General features: G+C 60.0%; 1 protein-coding gene across 1 annotated transcript; it reads left to right on the top strand.

The window, feature by feature from the left end:
• Nucleotides 1-7,864: 7,864 nt before the first annotated feature.
• On the top strand, nucleotides 7,865-19,265 carry VSTM2L (V-set and transmembrane domain containing 2 like). The gene is made up of 4 exons (XM_030463098.1): nucleotides 7,865-8,064; nucleotides 15,210-15,379; nucleotides 16,296-16,346; nucleotides 18,949-19,265. Exons 1-4 carry the CDS (start codon nucleotides 7,956-7,958, stop codon nucleotides 19,249-19,251), a joined length of 633 nt encoding a protein of 210 aa, XP_030318958.1. The 5' UTR covers nucleotides 7,865-7,955; the 3' UTR covers nucleotides 19,252-19,265.
• Nucleotides 19,266-19,764: the final 499 nt, after the last annotated feature.

The raw sequence follows: 19,764 nt of genomic DNA, 5'->3' as shown, positions 1-19,764 counted from the left end.
AATTCCTCATCTGTTGTTTCAGTAGTGTGCTGTGGGTGGGATTGCAGCCACACACCCTGCAGTTGGGCAGCTCAAGATTTTTTCCTTTTTTTAAAATCTTTTTCCCTGAAGTCCAACGCAGCAATTGGTGTGAAACGATGCGAGTGTGTGTTGGAGGGAGGGTGAAGAGGAAGCCCAGGGGGCTCAAGAGACTGTTAGAAAGTTACTGCAGTCTAATTCATTAATGAAAATGTGCAACCCAGTGTCCTGCCGAGATGTGGGGAGGCTGAGGCCTTGGCACATGTCCAGGTAAACTGTTCTTCAGGGGCAGAAGGAAACCAGGAATCCCCACATCAGGCATTCCTACTGAACCCTCCTGAGGGTGTCAGGGTTGAAGGCAGGTGTTGGCACAGCCCATCAGCTGTCACCCCTCCTGGAGGGGACGGTGGGACCTGTACAGGTTGTACTCAAAACCAAGAGGGAAGGTAATCTATTAAATGCCCGAATTCCAGTGACTTCCCTTTGCAGTTGGCTTTAAGTCCTGCCTGTTCTGTAGGAAATCAAGGTTCTGATTCCTGAGCAGGGAGCCTGGCTCTTTGCAGCAGCCATGAGAAGCCCCTGGTGTGGCCTTTGGTGCCCTGGCAGCTGCAGCAGGGTTTGCCTCTGGCTGTCTGTTTGCAGTGGAGCAGCACTGCTGCTGCCCCTCAGCCCCGGGGTGCAATCCCACTGTCAGTGTCCAAACCCCAACACTTCCTCAGCACCGACTCCCAGCTGGGACCAGGAGGAGCTGAGAATATTTCCTACATCCTCTTCTGCTAAAGTTAATGACTGTCATCACAAAACATCGCAGCTCCAGCAAGCTGGGCCTTGCCTAATTTAGAGAGATTTGCATGCTGGCAGCATTCATTTTTTATCTCCAAGAAAAATGCATTGTCAGGGAAGCTTAAAGGCTCCCTTCAATCATGACTGTGTCAGCACTGCTGGCCCGGGTGCTATCTAATGCTGCTATTCAGGGGATCAACATGGAAGTTGTGGCTTCTGTAGGTTCAGAAAGCTGCAAAAATACATTTTGGTTGCAGAACTTGTTCAGATTTTGTTTCTTTATTTCTGTTTTCAACCCATTTTCTTAAAGGTGTTTTTGTCCTTTATCTTTCAGATGTATTTAGTGTTTTACATTACTGGACAGTTCTGCTTTGGCTGGGGCTTTGCCTTGTCATTTGTTAGTGCTTCAGAGCACTTCACCAAACCCTTCCAGTCTCTGGGTAGCTCGGTGCCAAGAACTGGTGCTGAAGCAGCAGAGTCTGGACGTGGTGTGTGGGTCTGCTGCCTCTGCTGGGGCCCATCACCGTGGGAGTGGGTGTTTGGAGCTGGAAACCAGCCCGAGCTCCAGTGACCCCCACCAGGCAGCTTCAGGGGGGTTTCTTCCGGGATTCTGCATTTGTTGGTCCCTGACATGGGGGTTCTGGGAGTGTTGGTGTCGATGGGGTGAAGGCACCAAGGGCTCAGTGCTGTGGTGTGTGGAAGGAGGGACACCCTGGAGAAGTGTTTTTCCTTCCTTTTGCTTCCTGACCCAAAGGAGATGTCTGTGGGCAGTGCCTGCCCCAGCACAGCCGCCGTGTCTCTGACAGATGAGGATGTTCCAGATGTTGCTGAGGAATTAGCAAAGAGCTCGTTAACTGTGAGCTGGGTTTGAACACGACAGGTGATGAATTATTCTTTCCTCCTCATTTCTCAGCTCTTTCAGAGGGAGGAACCTCCTTGCACAGGGGATCCTTGGTGTACCCGAGGGACTGGAAGCAGCTCCCAGCCCTGTCTGGGACACGTGAAACTCCTTACCTGGGACAAACCCCTGGTAAAGCACAAAAACCCTTTAGAGTCTCAAGGCTGGTGTCCTGGCTGCTGGTGACCCCAGGTGCCATGGTGGGCTCTGGTTCTCCTCAACCCCAGCACCACTCCAGCACAGCTGCGAGGTCAGAGCTCCTCCTGCCTGGGTCAGCTCTGGGCTTGTGTTGCTGGTCCAGAGGTTTCTGCCTGGAGAAATCCCTGCTCCATTAATATTTTCAGCAGATAAATAATGAATATGATGAGGAGAGGGAGATGCACTGAGAGAGGGTGATAGATCAATAAGTCATGATCTTGGTTTGGGCTGGGGGGGCTGAGCTGCTCCCCAGAGCAGGGAGTGGGGCTGTTGGAGCCTCTGGCACCCATCCCCACCGTGCACCTGCACCCCAGCCCTGAGCTCTGCTGCTGGGGAGACCCCAACCCTCACTGTGCTCCTTGGGATGCCCACCTGGGCCCACTGTTAAATTAATTAAGGCAATTATTCAGCTTAATGTGCTGCTGCAGGCCAGCTCATTTTTGCTGTCATGCACAGAAGAGCCTCAGAGGTAGGAGGACAGCACCGTTGTAATTGGGGGAGAATTAAAGGGTTGAGTCAATAACAGATTTTCTTAATAAAGCATTTGTAGGTGGTGGGCAGTGGGTTTATTCCTGGTTTTAACCCCTTCTGAGGTTCTGACCTTGGGTTGAAGTCCAGGGGCAGCAGCAGCAGCACTGGGGGCTTTAGGCTCAGCGTGGGTTTGGGGCGAAGGAGTGGCAGGGGGCAGACCTGGGTGTGGGTGTGGGGCAGACCTGGGTGTGGGGCAGACCTGGGTGTGGGTGTGGGGCAGACCTGGGTGTGGGTGTGGGGCAGACCTGGGTGTGGGGCAGACCTGGGGTATGGGTATGGGGCAGGGGCTGTTCCCCCTCCTGCCTCCACTCTTGGGACCTGGGCTGGGCTGCTCAGGAGGCAGTGGAGCATGCGGGGAGAGACCAATCTTCATCCCAGCTCTCGATGGGCTGTGTTTTCTTGTCTCTGATTGTAAACAGATTTGACTAAAGAGGTAAATTAGAACTTAATTAGAGGGAACATGATTGATGAGGCACTCTGGTGATGGGGAGGCAGGAAACCTGAGCTCCAGGAGAAGGGTAGAGAAGGGTGTTCTGCAGGAGTGTTGCCCTTGGCCCCCATGCTCCCCCTCCTCTCTGCACAGGGACCCAGGGACCCTCTGCTCCCCTGGGGGTGCCCGAGGCTGTGGCAGTGGGAGGGGGTGGGAGCTCAGCACCTGGGGTTTGCCTGGGATGGGTCTTCTGGGCTTGGCTGTGGCAAGTGCTGGGGCAGCTGGTGCAGGAAGGAGGGTGGCCCAGGGCTGGTCACATCAGCCCTGCAGTGGGTGACACGAGGGCAGCTCCAGTGCAGGTGGCTGATGGCACTGGGGAAGTGTCAGGTCCCAGCTGGGAATGTGCTGGTTTCCACCTGGAGTGGGATCTGGTGGCCCTTCCCAGTGGCCACAGGAGAGCAGCAGCAGCAGCCTCACTGCCTGGCCGCATCCATCTTCAGCTCCACTCCCAGCTGAGCCTCTAAATGGGGAGAAATGAGTGCAAATCATGGCTGAGGAATATCTCCTGACATCCTGGTAGAGAGGCCCAGGCTGCACTAAATACAAAGAGACACTGTCAGAATTGTGAAACAAACCTTCTGCAGCACAAATAAGTCACTTATATATATGTAAAAAATCAATAGTTTAAGTTTTTTTTTAAGACCTGAGTTTCAGGGAAGGCCTTTCTCTTATGGCAGTAAATAATCAGGAGGGGGAGGGGGTGATTGGTTTGGGGCTTTGTTTTTTGTTGGGTTTTTTTTGTTGTTGTTTGGTTTGTTTTTTGTGGGGTTTTTTGGGTTTTTTTTTTGGTCCTTAAAACAATAGTTTGGAAAGAGGGAATTGTGGAAATGATTGACACCTGTGTTAGAGCTCCTCTCCGTTGGGAACTTGATGGTGGGTTCTGCAGAGGGGTAAGGAGTTAATGGACTGGAAATGGGCATGAATTGTTCTCTAAAGAAATAATTCTTTCTGAGTTATTCTTTTTCTGAATTGTTTGCTTTGGATAACCTTGCCTGGCGTGGGGGCTGCTCTGGACTCCTGAAGTTCTGTGTGCTGGGTGTGGGGTTCCCACCACCTTCCCCCCCACCAGACCGGGACCCCTGGGGCTCCCCAGCCCAGGGACACTGGGCAGGGGGATGGAGCTTTTGGGTTTCCATGCTCTGGGGATTCTCCCCCCTCCCCGGGGGTCTCCCAGCCTGGGAGGAGGGAGCTGCAGGAAGGGTGGTGCTGGGGGGGGTGGTGCTGGGGTCCAAACCCAGCAGCTGGGCTCCCTGGGGCAGGGTTCCCTCCCTCTGTACCAGACCCTCTCCTGACCCTCCCCCTTGATTTAGTTTTTGAAGTTGTTGTTGCAGTGTGGTTTGGCTGTGTTTGCTCTCCTGAGCCCCCTCCTCACCACCCCACGCCGGGGGTCTCAGGCGGGCGCTGTCGCTGTGGCTCATTGCCCCTGGGATGATTTGTGGAGGAGGAGGTTGTCGTGGTGGATGTTGGTAGTGTTGTTTTCCTGCGGCACACACAGACCTTTGCAAATAATCTAATAATGCAGGAATGTCAAACTTCAGCTGTGGAAGGAAATCCTTTTATACAGGGATTGTCAAGTCTCTAAACAAGTATCAGAAATGAGCTCGGTATCAAAGCAGAGGGTGTTTACTCTGCCCGTCAGAGAGATGAACAACCCAATCCACTCACCCCGGCCCCCAGGGAGATGAATCTTGGCTCAGGGGCCTCGGGATTGCTCTGTGCAGAGCCCCACAGCTCGTGGGGATGTGGGAGCAGCTGACCCTGGGGGGGAGTCAGGGGACAGAGTGGCTGCAGGCAGGGGGCAGGGACAGGACACCAAACACCCTGCCATGCCCCAGAGTGGGGGTGTTGAGCCTCAGGGTGCTCCCACATAAACCCTTAAAGAAGTGAATTTCAAAATAAAGCCTGAGGCACCCCCTCAAGCTGGGAACTGAGGCAGATGTGTTTTGGGTTTAGGTTTGCTTTTTTTTTTCTTGGCTTTTTTTTCCTCCCCTGGATGCTTTATGCTGGAGATGCAGTTGGTGGGTCTCTAGGTTTAGATGTGTCAGAATGATGGTGGGAAGCATTTGGTTGCCAACAGGAATGTCTGACCCCTCTTGGTTTGGTGCTGGGCCAGGGCTGTGCCACCAGGGGACAGTCCCTGCACCCTGCTGAGGGCATCCTCTCCAGCAGATTGTCCCTGATGCTCTGTGGGGTCCAGGTCCTGCCCATCATTGGGGCAGTCCCCAGGAGATGCCACTGCTGTGCCTGGGCACCCCCCTATCCTCCCAACCTCTTTCCCAGCTCTTCAGAGATTTGCTGCAACCTCCAGCTCCGTGGGCTCGTCTTTTCCAGCCTGACAGATGGGAATCCCAGATGGGCAAACCTCAGGGGTGCAGGAGTGGGATCACAGGGGATGTGGTGCCACCGGGGTCTCTGCAGTGTCACCATGTGGGAACAGCCTCAGAATTCCCCCATCCTGCAGGCGCCCGCCCTGAGCAGAACCCTGGCAGAGGCACAGTGAAAGGGTTGACAGGAAACCTGGAGCTAGCAGAGATAAAGAGCATTTCATCCTCCAGAGCAAGTCCCTGGGCACGTTCAAGGGAGGCATCAGCTCCCCCAGAGCAGCAGCGAGATGCAGGTAAGGGACCTCATTACTGGGCCAGCACCAGCGCCTGCCTGGCCCAGGAGCCTCTGTGAGTAACCTCCCCCTTCTATCCCTGTCAGGCACAGGGGGGTTCATCAGTGCTGTGAGGCTGAGAGCAGCTGCTCTGGGCCTGTTCACTGATGAATTAACATAGAGAAGGAAAATGAGACCTTCCAAGTGCTCCTGAGACTTGCAGGCTCTCGGCTCTTCCCCCCTGCTGGGCCCCGGCACGGCCCCGGTGCCCGTGTGTCATCTGCTGCTGTGGCAGAAAATCAGCTGGAAATGGGACTTAATTCAGGCTCTGCTTCTGGAGGCGTTCCCAGCTCCAGAGGAATTGATGCTCACTTTGCTTCCTTGTGACACGATTTAAATATCTGTGGTGCTGCACTGGAGGATGCTGGCAGGGTTCAGCCCTTGAGGTGCAGTCCCAGCACTCACTGTCCCAGCTGGTGGGGTGGGGGACAGGGACCCCTGTCTGTGTGCCCATTGCTGATGTCCCTGGCTCCAGCAGCACCCACGGGTGGGTGCTTCACCAAGTGGTGGTGTTGGGTGTGGGGGGGGACTGTTTGCAGGTGCTGTTCCAGCATGGGTTCACTCCAGATCCTTCACCTCAGGGAGCAGAGGAAAGGACCTGGGCACTGCCCAACCTGGGACTCACTCATGCTTTGACCATGGTTCTCCCAGAGCCTGGTGCTGGCCTGAGGAAAGGGTCTGCTCAGAGCTCAGGTTCTGTCCCTGAGACCCCGTGGTGGGACACGGGGACAGCACCTCGTGACTCCTGAGCTCCTCCAGCATCTCCTCCTGCTCCTTCCCAGCTGCTGACAGATCCAGCGAGTTTCCCCTTGGGAAGCCTGGACCCCCTGACTGCTGCTTCCCCTGCCCCAAAGAGGGAACCCCTGAACCCAACCATTCCCACGGTTCCCCTCCCCTCAGCTCTAGAGGGGCTTGGGCTTGGGCAGAGTCCAATGCTCCCTGCCCTGCTCTGGGCTTTATCCTGACCTGCAGCAAACACTGCAGAAGACACAACTTTGTCAAACTCTTGATCTGTGACACAGGAACTCTCCCCAGCACCCTGCCTGGCAGGGCGGTGATGGGGAAAGCACTGCTGCTCCTTCTGCTGAAAGAATCCTGCTGAGGGAAGGGCAAGAAAATACCGTTTGTGTTTTCACTTCCAATTTAAAGAATCTCTTTGTGGCAAGCATCTGTCATCTCATGGCAGAAGACACCTGAAATAATCTGATTTTTACTGTTAAGCTAGAGAGCAAATATCCTTCAGTCTGCCGTGTGGCACACAGATAACGTTGTGTGAGTGAAAGCTGCATCTGTGTCTTCCCTCCAGCCAGGAAGTGGTGTTCGGGGGGGTGAGAAATTCAGCAGCCTTCGGGCCCCCTCGTACCATTAAACTTTTCAAAATAGTGTGTGAATGGTGCAGGTCCTGGGGCTGTGGTTCTGTCTGCGGCAAGGGGCATGGAGGGGGGGCAGGCCGGTGCTGTCGGGGGGGGTCTGGCCTCAGGGTTTGTCCAGCTGGAGGAATTCGGGTGCCTCACTCCCCCAGATCCTGGTTTTGCAGTTTGCACCATCTGGGGCGGTGATCCCTGACACACGCGGGCGATTGCGCCCTTGCTTCCATTAATGGTTTTTTTTTTTAAAAAAAAAAAAAAAAAAGGCCTCAAACCAGCGCAGTCGCCCCATGTCCCTCCTCTGCAGGGGCCACGGAGGGTCCCTCTCCTGTTCCCCCCTCCCAAGGCTGCAGCTGGGGTGTGTGCCGGAGCCCGGGCCCTGTCCCTCGGTGTCTGATCCTTTTCCTTCTCTTAAATAATTAATTTTCCTGGCGGGAGGGGCGAGGGGCCCCGGGAGAGCAATGGGGAGGCGGGCACCGCACCCCGGGGCCGGTACCGGTACCGGGCGGGGCTGCGGGCGCTGTCCCTGGTGCTGAAGCCTCCCCCGCCGGAACCGTGTGTGCGGCGGTACCGGGGGTCTCGGTGGGGCGGTGGGGGGTCTCCGGTGGGCGAGGCGGTACTGGGGGGTCGCACCGGGGAGGTACCGGGGGTCTGCGGTGGGCGCGGTGGTCCCGGATGGTCCTGGTGGGGTGGTGCGGGGGGTCTCCGGTGGGATACCGAGGGGTTCAGGTGGGGTGGTACCGGGGTGGTTCGGTGGGTGCGTGGGGCCCGGCCCCGCCCCGCGCAGTTTAAGAATGAACCGTGGGAAAAACTTTGGGGGTGTGCGTGGGGCCGGGATCCCTCCGCCGGGCGGGGGAGGCTCCGGGCGAGCCGCGGCACCTCCTCGCCGTGCGGCGCCCTCCGCGAGAGGGAAGAGTTCCGCAGCGCGGCGGCGCCGGGACCGCGGCGCAGCCCCGGGGACAGGGCTCGGCCCGGCGGCGCCGCCGCCCCCGGGACGGACGCGCCCGCGGCAAAATGGGCGCCCTGGGCCTGGCCCTGGGGATTTTCCACTACCTGGGGTTCTACCTGCAGCTCGGCGCCGCCTCCCGGCACCCCCCGTGGGACGCCCAGGCGGTGGGCAGCGGTGAGCGCGGGCGGCGGGGCGGGGGTCCGGGGCTCTGGCGGCGGCAGCGGGGGGCGGGGGGCGGCCGGGCTCGGAGCGGTCCCTTTGCTCGGTTCCCCGCGGTGCCGGTCTCCGGCGGTCTCGGTCCCCGCGCGGGGCTGGAGGCGGGTCGGGGCGGCCCCGGGACGGGTTTGGGGGGAGATCCCGGTACCCGTGGCAGAGCTGGGCTCCGCCGGCGCGGGCAGCAGTGAGTGGCGGTCCGTCGCCCCGGCGGCTCCAGGGAAGCGGGACGGGGGGAACGGCCCGGCCGAACCGGGGCTGGGTTCTGCCGCTCCCATCTCCGGCGGGCGGCCTCCGCCTCCCCTGCTGGGCTGCCGAACCCGGGGGGCTCCGCGCGGTGCGTCTCTGTGATCATGTCCGCGCAAATCTGCACCTCCAGGCACATCCCCGCGCAAGTGTGCGTCCCCTGCGCACCACCGTGTGCCGGGCACCCCTGGGCACGCCCCAGTGCATCGCTGTAGGCTCGTACGGTGGCAGCGGGAGCGACCCTCCCGTCTCACGTTCCCCGCTTCCCTGGCCTCGGTGCCGGCCCCGGTGCCCGGTGGTGCTGCCAAACCCGGCCGGGTCCAGCTGGGGGCTGGGGAAGGGGAACCTCTTTCTGCAGCCCCCTGCCAAAAGGTTTGTTCTGTCTCTGGGGATAGGGAACAGGAGACAGAGCCCCCCCAGAGGAGAGGGCCGAGACCTCCCCTGCTCTTTGCGGGGTGACACGGGCGCATTTAAATCTGATCTCGAGGAGTGACGGCGGGGCGTGTGCTGGGTGCCCGGCGGTGCCCGGCCCACAGCCGCCCCCCTCGCACGGCTCCGGAGCTGCCGGCACATGGAGCGGAGCCGCTCTCCGCCTCGAGGAGCCCCCAGGCAGGGGAAGCCTCGGGACCGGCGTGGGCAGGGACGATCTGCCTTGGCCTGGGGTCACGGCTGGAGGTTTCCGGAGGTTTTCCAGCCTGGCGTGCCGGAAGGAGCTGTGGGCAAAGAGCCTCCATTAGCCGCCGCCCCCCTCAGAAATTCAGCAGTAGCCAAATAAATGGTGAAATGGTCGCTGTGAGGGAGCAGGGAGCCAAGGAGAAGAAATATCCTGGGAGGGCGAGTGCACTTTGGAGCCACATTACAGCTTGCTACTACGAGCAGTTCTGCAGCAACTCACTTAATCACAACAGAAACCTTTATTAACGACACTGAAAAGCAGTGAATAAGTGGGTCATGTATAATAAGCCATTTGTGTTCAGTAGGTGAATACCAATTTGATAAAAGCTTGCGTGTGCTGAAAACCTGTATAAATCGCTGTTTAGCAGATCGGAGATTGATCGTTTCATTACTGTCTGGAACAGCCTCCCCTCCACACCACCAGTGCCCGATGGGCCAGGGCACAGAGTGTAAAGGACCCTGGGCTGTGGGTCGGGTTCATCCGTGGCCGGTGGGGACGGGCAGGTCCTGCAGACTCTGCCCACAGCAGGCATTGGCCGGAGCTCGCCGCCATCTCTGCCCGGTGCGGGCAGCCTGGAGGAGCCTTGGCTGCACCATGAGGGTCTGGCACAGCCCATGAGCACGTTTGCTGCTGTCTTTAACTTCTCCACAGCGGTTGCAGCGAGGGAGAGTGGGGTGTGCTCCAGGCATGGTGGGGGGGCTGTGAGGACGCCTGAGAGGGTGCGTGGCCCCCACCCTGCAAGTGAGAGCGATGTGCCTCCATCGAACGGCAGCCAGGGCTGCTGGGGAGGGAAACGTCTCCTGCAAAGAAAGTCTTACCCCTGTCCCACAGCAAAGGCTCTGTCTGGAGCCAGGATGGAGCCAGAACCGGTTCCCACTGCCCTCAGGAGAGTTCTGGAGCCGCAGGATCCTTCCCCGCCATCACTTCCCTCCCCACAGCGCTACCTCTCTCCTCCTCTCTCCTCTCCTCTCAGGCTGGTGCCTTCAATTATTCATGCCCCCCGTTGCAGACAGCCTGTGCACGCTGTGCTGGTGCCATCGGCTTTCACACCGGCGCCGGCTGGGAAGCTCCAGCTCCTTCCCAGGCTGCCAGAGCAGGGCAGCGAGAGCCGCTCGGTGAGCAGCTTCCCTTCCCGGGAAGGAGCAGCCGAGCTCCTTCCTTTGGCTGCTCTCAGGCGCTGGTGTCTCGCCGTCAATAAAGCCGCTGCTGGAGGGCTGGAGGCAGCGGTGCCCCCGCTCCCCGGGGTGCTGCCCTGCTCCCTTCTCGCACACCCCGATAATTATTCTATCAATTACTTTCATAAGCACTTTGCATTCTGCCGTATTTTTTCATACTTCCTGATGGGAATTCTCCACTCGATGTGTTTTTTCCTGCTGCTGTTCGTGCAGTCATTCAAGGCAATTACTTCTGACACTTCTCCTCATCAAATGTCTGTGCTTTCTTTTCCCTTGAAGAAGCTGACAGACGAGGGGCCAGACACTGGGAATTATTACGTTAGGACAGTGACAGCTAATTTTAATCACAACGCTCCCTGTGAGGGAGGCAGCAAATCAAACCCTCGGTCAGTGTGGCAGCGACACTGTGGTCAAGCAGTAGGGCTGGGGAGGGGGCAGTGGGGACCCGGAGAGGGCTGGGGGCATTGGGGGCTCTGCTTTGCTTCCCCTTCAGCAGGTGCCAGGAGCACTCAGCTGGGTGCTCTCCCTGTCGTGGGTGCTCTGTGATTTTGGTTCACAGGGTGTGAAGCACTCGTGGGCATTGGGACAGATGGCCCTTCCTGGGCCCTTCTGCTGTGGCTCTGCCTGTGTCCAGCTCTCCCATGGCTGTGTCCCCTGGCTCTGGGGTTTTCTTGCCTTGGTGCAGGGCTGGGCACTGGGGTGTCGCGAGGCTCGGTTGTGCCAGGTGTGTTGGTGCCTCGCAGTAGGTGCTTGGCCTGGAGCTGCTGTGGGACGAGCCCAGTGGTCCCTGGGCAGGCAGAGCCGGGCAGGGGGTGCTGTGCCTGCAGGCACTTGGTGCTGTGGGATGGGGACCAGCAACCTGTGTGGTTTGGGCAGCTCTCTGCAGCAGCTGCCAGTACCAGGCACTTGTGTTTTGGGTGCTGGGTGTGAGACCAGGGTGATCTCCAGTGGAGCAGAGCTCCTGTCTGCCTCAGGCTGCTTCTTGCCTGCTACCAAGTGCCCTGCCTGTGGGAATCATCCCACGCCTGCTGGGAATCACTGGTGGCATGTCAGTGCTAAGGGTCCTGATGGGAGCTGTCGTAATGCTCCATTTTAGGGTTTCGCTACTTATGCTGTCGAAGAACTGCTCTTCCTCTCTTCACTCGGAGGGAATTGTCTGAGATTCACAACTCCCCAGAGCCAGCTGGGAGCAGCAAGTCCCTTTGCTGGGGAAAGCTCTTCGTACCAGGGCCGGTGTCTCTGCCGTGGTGGCAAACTCCGGGGCAAGGGGACTGCTGGTGGCACCCAGCTGGGGTGGGTCAGGGTCACTGCTGGAATACTCACAGGATTCAAGGTTAATTCCAGCTCCCTGACGAGGTGGGCTCTGGCTTGAGCGTAAGCACGGCAGGAACTGGATTTCTTTTGTTTTTAATTTATGCTGCAAATTTGAGTTATTTCTACTGCTAATGTGACAGTAAAGAGGGGCAGAGAAATGGCGCTGCTGTCCCCGGTGTGCTGGCAGAAGCCCTCCTGTCCCGGGCTGGCATTTGTGGCTCCAGCCTGGGGCTGCCCTCGGGAGGAGCAGTTGCAGGGTTGCTGGAGGAGAGCAGCATTCCTGTGGAACTGCGACCGGCACCCGCCAGCAGAACCAGGACCTGGCTGAGTGGATCTGTGTCCGGATCCACCCGGGCTCCAGCCCTGGCCCTGTCACCCATTCGCTACCCAATCCTTTGTCCCGGCCCAGCTGCTGGAGCCGGATCTGCCTGCTGGGCTCCCGCCGGTGACCCCGGACACGGCCATCATGTTCTTGAGCTGTTTTGTGGCTGTGCTGTGTTGTCGGTGACCCGGGGCCAGCATCCCTGCCCGCAGGCGTGCCGGGAGGAGCTGTGTTCACAGATGTCACTGGGCAGATGGGAAGAAGAGGGAGGGTTCAGCCTGACCTGCACCGCTCAGGCCAGCAGCCTGCGGGGACAACGTGGGCCGGGCACAGCCCCCATAATGGGGCAGCTTCTGCTTCGGGTGCATCCCAGGGGATGCCTCTGGCACCTTATGATCTCCCGGGGTGACTCCCGCAGGGACAGCCCGTACCGAGGGCTGGAGGGGCCCTGTGGCACCGAGGGGGGGCCCATCCCTCCCGGTGCATGTGCTGGGATGCACTTCTGGTGCCAGATGGACTCCTGCCACTGCCAGCTGCTTTCTCTTGCCTCTTCTTTTACCCCGGGGAGGGGGGCGATGACGGACTCTGCGTCGGGAGCTGCCGGAGGCAGGGAGTCGGTGCGAGAGTGATGCAGCCCCCGGTGCAGCCTCTGGTGTTGGTGATGGCAGCACCGATGTGCCGGTGTCCTTGGCAGGTCCAAGTGCTGTCGGGGACCAGCTCAAGGGGGTGCTGGGAAGGGGCTGCTGGCACCACACAGGGTCAGGGTCTGTCAGAGCAACGGTGTCAGGGACCCAGGGCCTCGGTGGCCACGTCCGGAGCTGGTTCTGGTCCAGCCCTGTCTCACGGCACAGTCCTGCTGGTGGGGGAGCAGATGCCAGGAGTGCAGGGCTGAGGCAGCAATTAGTGCTGCGAGTGTCTTGAGTCACCCAGGCAGAACAAAGCCAGAGCAATGACCTGGAGCTTTGTGAAGGGGAGAAGGGGCCGCACTCCATCGCATCCCCGGCACAATGGGGACAGCCGGAGGGAGGGACAAGGGGCAGCAGAGGCTGCTCCGGCTCCTGCACCCGCCTGCCCAGGGCCTCCTGCTCCCCGGGTTGGGGGGCTTCCCACTCCCCAGCTCCTGACCCTGCCTTGTGGCCCGGCTGCAGCTCTGCCCAGGGCCTTCTGCTGGGTTCGGCAGAAGTGGGCAGGGGGAGGGGGTCCTGCGAGTCGTTGCCAGGAGCCCGGAGCAATGCACGAGCTGCCATTGGGGGTCTAGGGCGTGCCCCCCCCTTCCCCTCCTGCCCGTGCTGGGCGCAGCAGCCCTTACATCTTGGGTTTATGAGAGCACCAAGCTGTCCCAGCAGGCGTTTTCAATTCCGTTTATCTGTCTTTCCCCATTGAGTTCATTTTATTTCCCCTGATTTTTGTTTCCTGGAAGATTTATTGATCCCGATTTTCTCAGTTTATGACAGGTAGCAGGCTATAAAGCACCGGGAGCTGCCAGCCCCCTCTTCTGCTGGGAGGATGCAGTATCAATGTCAGCATGGCGAGAGGGGACAGTGGTGGGTGCTGGGGGTGTCGGGGGAGGGGCAAGAGGAGGCTGGGGCACCGATGGGCTCTGGCAGCCTCGTCCCGTGCCCCCCCACATTGCCCCAACCTGGCAGTCGGGGCACACGGTGTCCATTAGAGGGGTTGGTGCTCAGGAGTGATGGGGAGCGGCCCCTCTGTTCCCCCCGAGAGGTCCCCATGGCGGCTGGGGTCCGAGGGGGCTCTGCAGACCCCCCTCTGAGTTGGTGGGGGGTGGGCAGCACAGCCCAGTACCCCAAGGACACGAGGTGCGCAGGCACCCCTTGACCCTGGGGGCCCTGCAGCCCCCTCCCTGCAGAGGGACGGTGAGGGGGGGAGAAGGGGGGGGGACACCAGCGGGACCCTCCCTCCCGCCGGTGCACTCGGAGGCGGCCGAGCCGGAGGTTAATTGGTACACACGCTTCCCAATTAAGATCTGAAACAAAGAAGGTGCATGATCCAATCAACCCGTTTCTCAGCTCATCTGCCAAATTGCCGTCTGTGGGAGCGGATTTTAATTGTGTTTGCAGTAATTTGGGCACAGCTGAAGCCCCGGACATCGTCCCCGCCGCTGCTCCATGTGCCGGGGGGTCCCGGGGGGCGGCGAGGGCTCTGCCAGGACCCTCTGGCTTCGGCCATCGCCCTCGCCAGCAGGAGCCTCCGAGGGAAAAGCCCGATGCTGGAGGTGAGGAGTGTGCCGGCACCGGTACCGTGAGCCCCGGGCAGCCCCGGACTCTCCTGCTCTCCGGGGCAGCCCCCAGGGTCCCGGGCGATCGGGCGGGCTGGAGCCGGGAGCCGCGTTCTTCTTATGCTGGGTATTTCCCTCAGCTCCCCTGCTGAGATGGATTAGAGGAAAGTGATAAGTATATGGGATTTCCATGCGTCCGGAGGGACGGGGAGGTAGTAAAGGTATTAACTTTTCCGTCTGGGCTGATAGTAATTTGTTTTCAGAGGGGATCAGGGCTCGGCGAGGAGCCCCGCAGAGCTGCGCACTGCTCCCGGCAGGACGCGTGTCCTTGGGGGCTCCGGTGACACCAGGGAGACCCTCGTGGTGGCTGTGAGATGGCAGCACCAGGCGGCTGGTGAAGACGGGAGGGCACAGGGCACCCGGCACAGACACATCGGGACCCCCTCCCGCAGCCCCGGGCCCGGCTGTGCTGGCCTGGGGTGGGCTCAGCCCCCGTCCTCGTGTTGTGCTGGGAAGAAGCCACCACAGATTGTGACAATAACATTTGCTGGTGACCTGCGCGCCGGGGCTGTCTTTACAGAGGAACAATAATCTCTCCAGAGGAGATGAAAAGAATTCTAATTACATCTCCCAACAATATTTGTTTTGAGCGAGGAAAGCAAACCATATGGCATGTGGGAGACTGTTTGGGGGCCGCATTAAGCAAGGATTTTTCATTCATGCGCTAATCTAAGCAGAGATGGATCAGGCTTTATTGATTTATTACATCTCGGAGGTGCAGGGATCCCATTCCTGCTCCAGGGCTTCGGGTCCACGGGTGTGACATGGGACCCGGGGGGCCTGTGCCCTCACCCTGCTCTTTGCAAAGTGCTGGGGGCTGGGGAGGGGAAAACGGGGCGGGCGAGGGTCAGCTGGGGACAGAAGGGATCCACCTGCCTGGAAGGGACTCCTCACCTCCTCTCAAGGTGCCAGCTTTGTTTGGTGGGGAGGCGTCTGGGCTCTCCTGCTTGCATGGCCAGCGGCATCGTCCCTTGCTGGAGTGGTGGAATCATTCCTTGCCAGAGCTGTGGCGTTGTCCTTTGCTGGGCAGTGGCACGTCCCCGCAGGCTCCCGCAGCCCTGGCTCTGTCTCCCACAGCCCTCTTCACCGAGACCCCCCACGACATGACGGCGCGGGCAGGCGAGGACGTGGAGATGGCTTGTTCCTTCCGAGGCAGCGGCTCCCCCTCCTACTCCCTTGAGATTCAGTGGTGGTACGTCCGCAACCACAGGGACTGGACGGACAAACAGACATGGGCTTCCAACCAGGTAATGCCCCTCATCCCAACCCCTCCAGCAGCAAGAGGAGGCAGAGCCCCGGGGTTCTCTCATGGCCTCAGTGGGTCCCCATCCCACCGCGGGTCCCCAGCCCCGACCTCTCCTCCCCCGGCAGTCAGTGGGCACTCGTCCCCCCCTCTTTGTGCTCAGGGCCCGGGGCTCCCGTGGGGCTGTGCCAGGGCTGCTCCGGGGTGTGTGGCCGGCAGCTGGGCTGTCGTGGCTCCCCTCCCCAGTTAGCCACACGGGATTTGTGCTTGTGCCTTGTCATGCCCCATCACAGACTCGTCCCTCTGCATCCATCCCCACAGCCCCCACAGCCCTCCCTTGTTTTCCCCGTGTCCCTGCACAGCGGGCTCAGCAAACAGCTGTCTCTGTGCTTCTCTTTCTGTTCACATAGCGATAAGGGCCAAATAATGGGAAGGCAGCTTTGGGTATTTTAATGAGCCTTTATTATTGTGTCTTTGGCAGAGCTGCTGCTGGTATTACCATTAATTGAGAAAAGCACCAGGGCAGGGCTGCTCCTCGCTGGGGAGCCAAGGGGGGCTGTGGGGTGAGGGGCACAGGGGTGCTGGGTGTGGGGAGTGGGCATGGGAATGGGCTGCATGGCACAGTGGGAACACCAGATGCTCAGGCCCTGGTGCTGCCGGTGGCTGCTGGTGAGGACCCAGGGGTGCTGGAGAGACCCAGGGTGCTGAGCTCCCTGGCCGGGTCGGGAATATCGATGATAACCGCGGCTCCGGCTGCCCCGGTCTGCAGGGGCTGGGCAGCCCCTTCCTCCTCCTCCTCACTTGGGGCAGCTGTCCCCTGCCACTCCCCAAGGTGAGCAGGGATCCGGTGGGCTCCTGCCTCCCCCCAGCCGAGCTGACGGTCTCTCTCCCCTCTCTGGTCCCCCTTCTCTTCCCACCAGCTGGACCCATCACTGCAGGAGGAGCCGGGGAAGGAGGCAACAAAAATAAGCGTGAGTTTGGCTGCAGGGGCCTCGGCCGAGGGCTGGGGGGCGATGCTGGCACTGCCCAGAGCGGGGAGGAGTGTTGGGTGCGGGCTGGGAAATCTCCTGGGGTTTGTGTCCTGAGTCAGGCTGGCTGCCCTGGACCGGGAGTCCCAGGGGGTGGGACCTGCACTCCTCCCCCCCGTGCTGGGGGCTGGCAGTGCTGGGGTGAGGGGACTGCATCCACCCCAGCATGGGCGCTGGGAACAGCCATGGAGAGGGGCAGCTCCCCTGTTTCCCCCTTCCAGCCCCGACCCTGAGCCCCACCCGGCTCCTGTTGGCATCTGGGAGACATTTACGCTGAGAAAATAATCTAATTTTATCACTGGATTAGCATCCCAAGCCATTTAGGCTCACGTGAGCAGAATGAGGAGACATTAATCACTTAAATAAACTGAATGCTCTCAGCCTCCCGATGTCAGGCACATGCCCCCAACCTTGACTGCCCCTCTGTCTCTCCCCATCCTGGGGGTCTCTGCCCTTTGGGTGCACAGAAATGGAGCAGTATCTGAAAGTGCTGCCCACCCCTGCCCTGCCCCTGCAGCCTCCCCTGACTCTGTGCTTGTCCCTCCCTAAGGCAGCGTGGGGGGAGAGGGCTTGCCAGGCCCCCACTGCCCCTCGGGGCCAGGGGTCCCCATGCCTGGAATCAGTCCCTCGGCCCCAGGAGGTGACAGAGCCACAGCAGTGTCATGACAAAGAGCTACATGATGGAGGCCACAGCCTCTCATTGCCCTCCCGTGGGGATCGGTGCCCCCTGATTGTCCTGACGGTGACGAGTGCCCCAAAGGGACCTTCACCTCGTGACTCCCCCAGGTTCCAGCCCCGTTTGCCAGCGGTCCCGTGATGGACACCACAATATGCCCACAATCCACATCCAGAGGGGATGTGGAGCCTCTGGGTCTGGGGTCTGTCCTGTGACAGGGTGCTGTGGCTGCAAAGCCATCTTGGGCCCCATGCTTCTGCTCAGCTGGGGCATTTTTCAGCATAATTAGGCAGTTAATTGCACTCTGGAATGTAATCAATGCGTGTGCCTCTGTAACCAGGATTTATTTCAAAGTGCTCAAGGTGCAGCACTTCTGCCATCCCCTCCTGGTCATGCCAGCAGGGAGAGGCTTGACTTTTAAACCCTTTTTTTTTTTTTTTTTTTTTTTTTTTTAGTTATTTTGAATGTCCTTGATCATTAAGCATTTGGAGAATGGAGGAGATAAATGAACACGGGCAAGACACCCCCATGAACAGTTCTGATAAAATGTGCATTACAGCACGGAGGCAATTGACTGAGAACAAACAGCAGCGTCAAACAACACGAGATGTAAATCACACGCAGGGACCCTCTTGGCCATTTTTTATCCACCAAAACACTCTTGGTGCTGCAGGTGCTGGTGCTGGCTCTGCCTGGACCCCCTGCACTTGGCAGGGATGCCCAGAGGAGAACTGCAGCTGCTCTTTGCCACATAGGAGCAAACCCAATGGCTCTGGAGTTATTTCTTCCCCTCTTTTACAAAACTCACTGTGTTGCCACCGAGCAGTGGCACAGTGCAGGGCTGGGCCATCTGTCTGTCCCATCTCCCTCATTCCCATGGGCTGGCACTGTCCTGCTCATGCCAATGAGGCCCTGAGCATTGCAACTGCCCATAAAATTCTCCCTCCTGTAGCCGAGCTGTGGGCTGAGGCTCAGTGACCTGCTGGGCAGCTGCCGGTGGCACCAGCAAATTGGGGTTTTCTTTCATTAGTGCTACATTTCCCAGCCATTAATTTCAGTAAGTGGCTCCTTGCTCTTCCAACACCAAGAGGATTTTTTTTTGAAGCTCCTTTTTGAAGCTGTGATGGCCTCAGCACCCTGTCAGGCTCGCACAGGGGCTGGCAGCTCCCCTACAGCCTCCTGCCCCATCTCAGGGACTGCTTGGAGCCTGCCTTGTCCTCACCCGTGCTCATGTATGCTCACATGTGCTCACATGTGCAGGCACTGGCTGCCCCTGCAGCTCAACCCACTGGATGGGCTGGTGGTAAACCACCCCCTCCCCATGCTGCTGCCCACATTTTGGTGCTGTCTTCTTTGCCTTCTGGACCAGGAGTTTGCAGCTCTCTGGCTGTGGCTCCCAGCCCCATTTCTAAACACCATAAAATCTTCAGCTAACAAATGCAGAGGCAAGTAGAAAAATGGCCTTTGCCATCCAGTGTGATTATAGGGAGCAGAGCCAGGGGCCTTGGGGCGGGTTATAAATCTGATTTATTGACCCAGCCCAATAGCAGCCATGGCTCTGGCTACTGAGTAAGTCTTAAATTTCATTGGGTGATAAATACTGAGAGCGAATCAATTTGGTAGGAAAGCTAATTAGCCAGCGTGGTCCTGCATTGATCTCCGAACCCGGAGCTGCCGGGTGCACACCGGGGGCTCCATCATCCCAGGGCTGGGGTTCCCCAGGACAACTGCCTTGCTGCCACCACGTCCTCCCCAGCACCTCCCTGGGGGACGGGCTGGTGGCACGTGGGCAGGGGTGCCACTTACTCCGGTGTCCGGGGGCCGTGGGGGTCCCGAGTGCCACCTGACCCCCCGCCCGCCCCCCTGCAGGTGGTGAAGGTGGTCGGCAGCAACATCTCCCACAAGCTGCGGCTGTCGCGGGTGAAGCCGTCGGACGAGGGGACCTACGAGTGCCGGGTGATCGACTCCAGCGACGGCAACGCGCGGCACCACAAGGTGAAGGCTTACCTGCGGGTGGAGGCGGTGGGGGCCGTGGGGCACCCCCAGGACACCCAGCTGCAGGGGGCCCCGCTGCCAGACCCCGCACCGGGCCCGGCCCACGCACACCCACACCCCCACAAAGCCGGCAAGGAGCTGAGGAAGCGCTCGGCGGACGCCTCCTGCCTGCTGTAGGCAGGCGGTGCCAGGGGGGGTGCCAGAGCCCCCCGACGCCCCGGACTCAGTGGAGCCGGTGAGGGTCCCGTGCCCCCCCGCCCCACCTCACGCACCGGCCCCACCACCGGGTTCCCGCGGGCTCGGTGTCCTCCCCAGCCCCGCGCCGCGGTGGTGCTGGGGCTCGGTGCCGGAGCGGGACCACAGCCGTGCCGGGGGCCGTCACTGGGACCACGCCTGGGGCCCGGGGCCCGGTGGTCCCTGTCCCCCACCCCCTGCTTGCTGCCCCCCGCGGTGCTACGGGCCACGTTGTGACCCAGCTCTGGGTGCCTGGCAGAGGCCCCTCTGCCCGCGGGACCCCCCTGCCCTGTGCTTTGCAGACCCCCCCAGGCCCTCCCCAGGAGCCCCAGGGCCGTCGCTCTCCCCCATCCCGGCAGCACCGCTCGGTTCCAGCATCCATGTCACAGCCCCTGGGAATCGCCTCCCCCTGCCCCAGCCCCCCAGCCCGTCGAGGTCTCAGCTCGGCAGAGGTGG

Source organism: Calypte anna, chromosome 20, assembly GCF_003957555.1.
Source record: "Calypte anna isolate BGI_N300 chromosome 20, bCalAnn1_v1.p, whole genome shotgun sequence".
Lineage (NCBI taxonomy): Eukaryota > Metazoa > Chordata > Aves > Apodiformes > Trochilidae > Calypte > Calypte anna.
This window is presented reverse-complemented; position numbering and strand designations above follow the sequence as displayed.

Coding starts and splice junctions, on each gene's coding strand:
- VSTM2L (XM_030463098.1), top strand. CDS start 7,956: ATGGGCGCCCTGGGCCTGGCCCTGGGGATTTTCCACTACCTGGGGTTC. Junction 8,065..15,209: donor CGCCCAGGCGGTGGGCAGCG/GTGAGCGCGGGC, acceptor TGTCTCCCACAG/CCCTCTTCACCGAGACCCCC. Junction 16,347..18,948: donor AGGAGGCAACAAAAATAAGC/GTGAGTTTGGCT, acceptor GCCCCCCTGCAG/GTGGTGAAGGTGGTCGGCAG.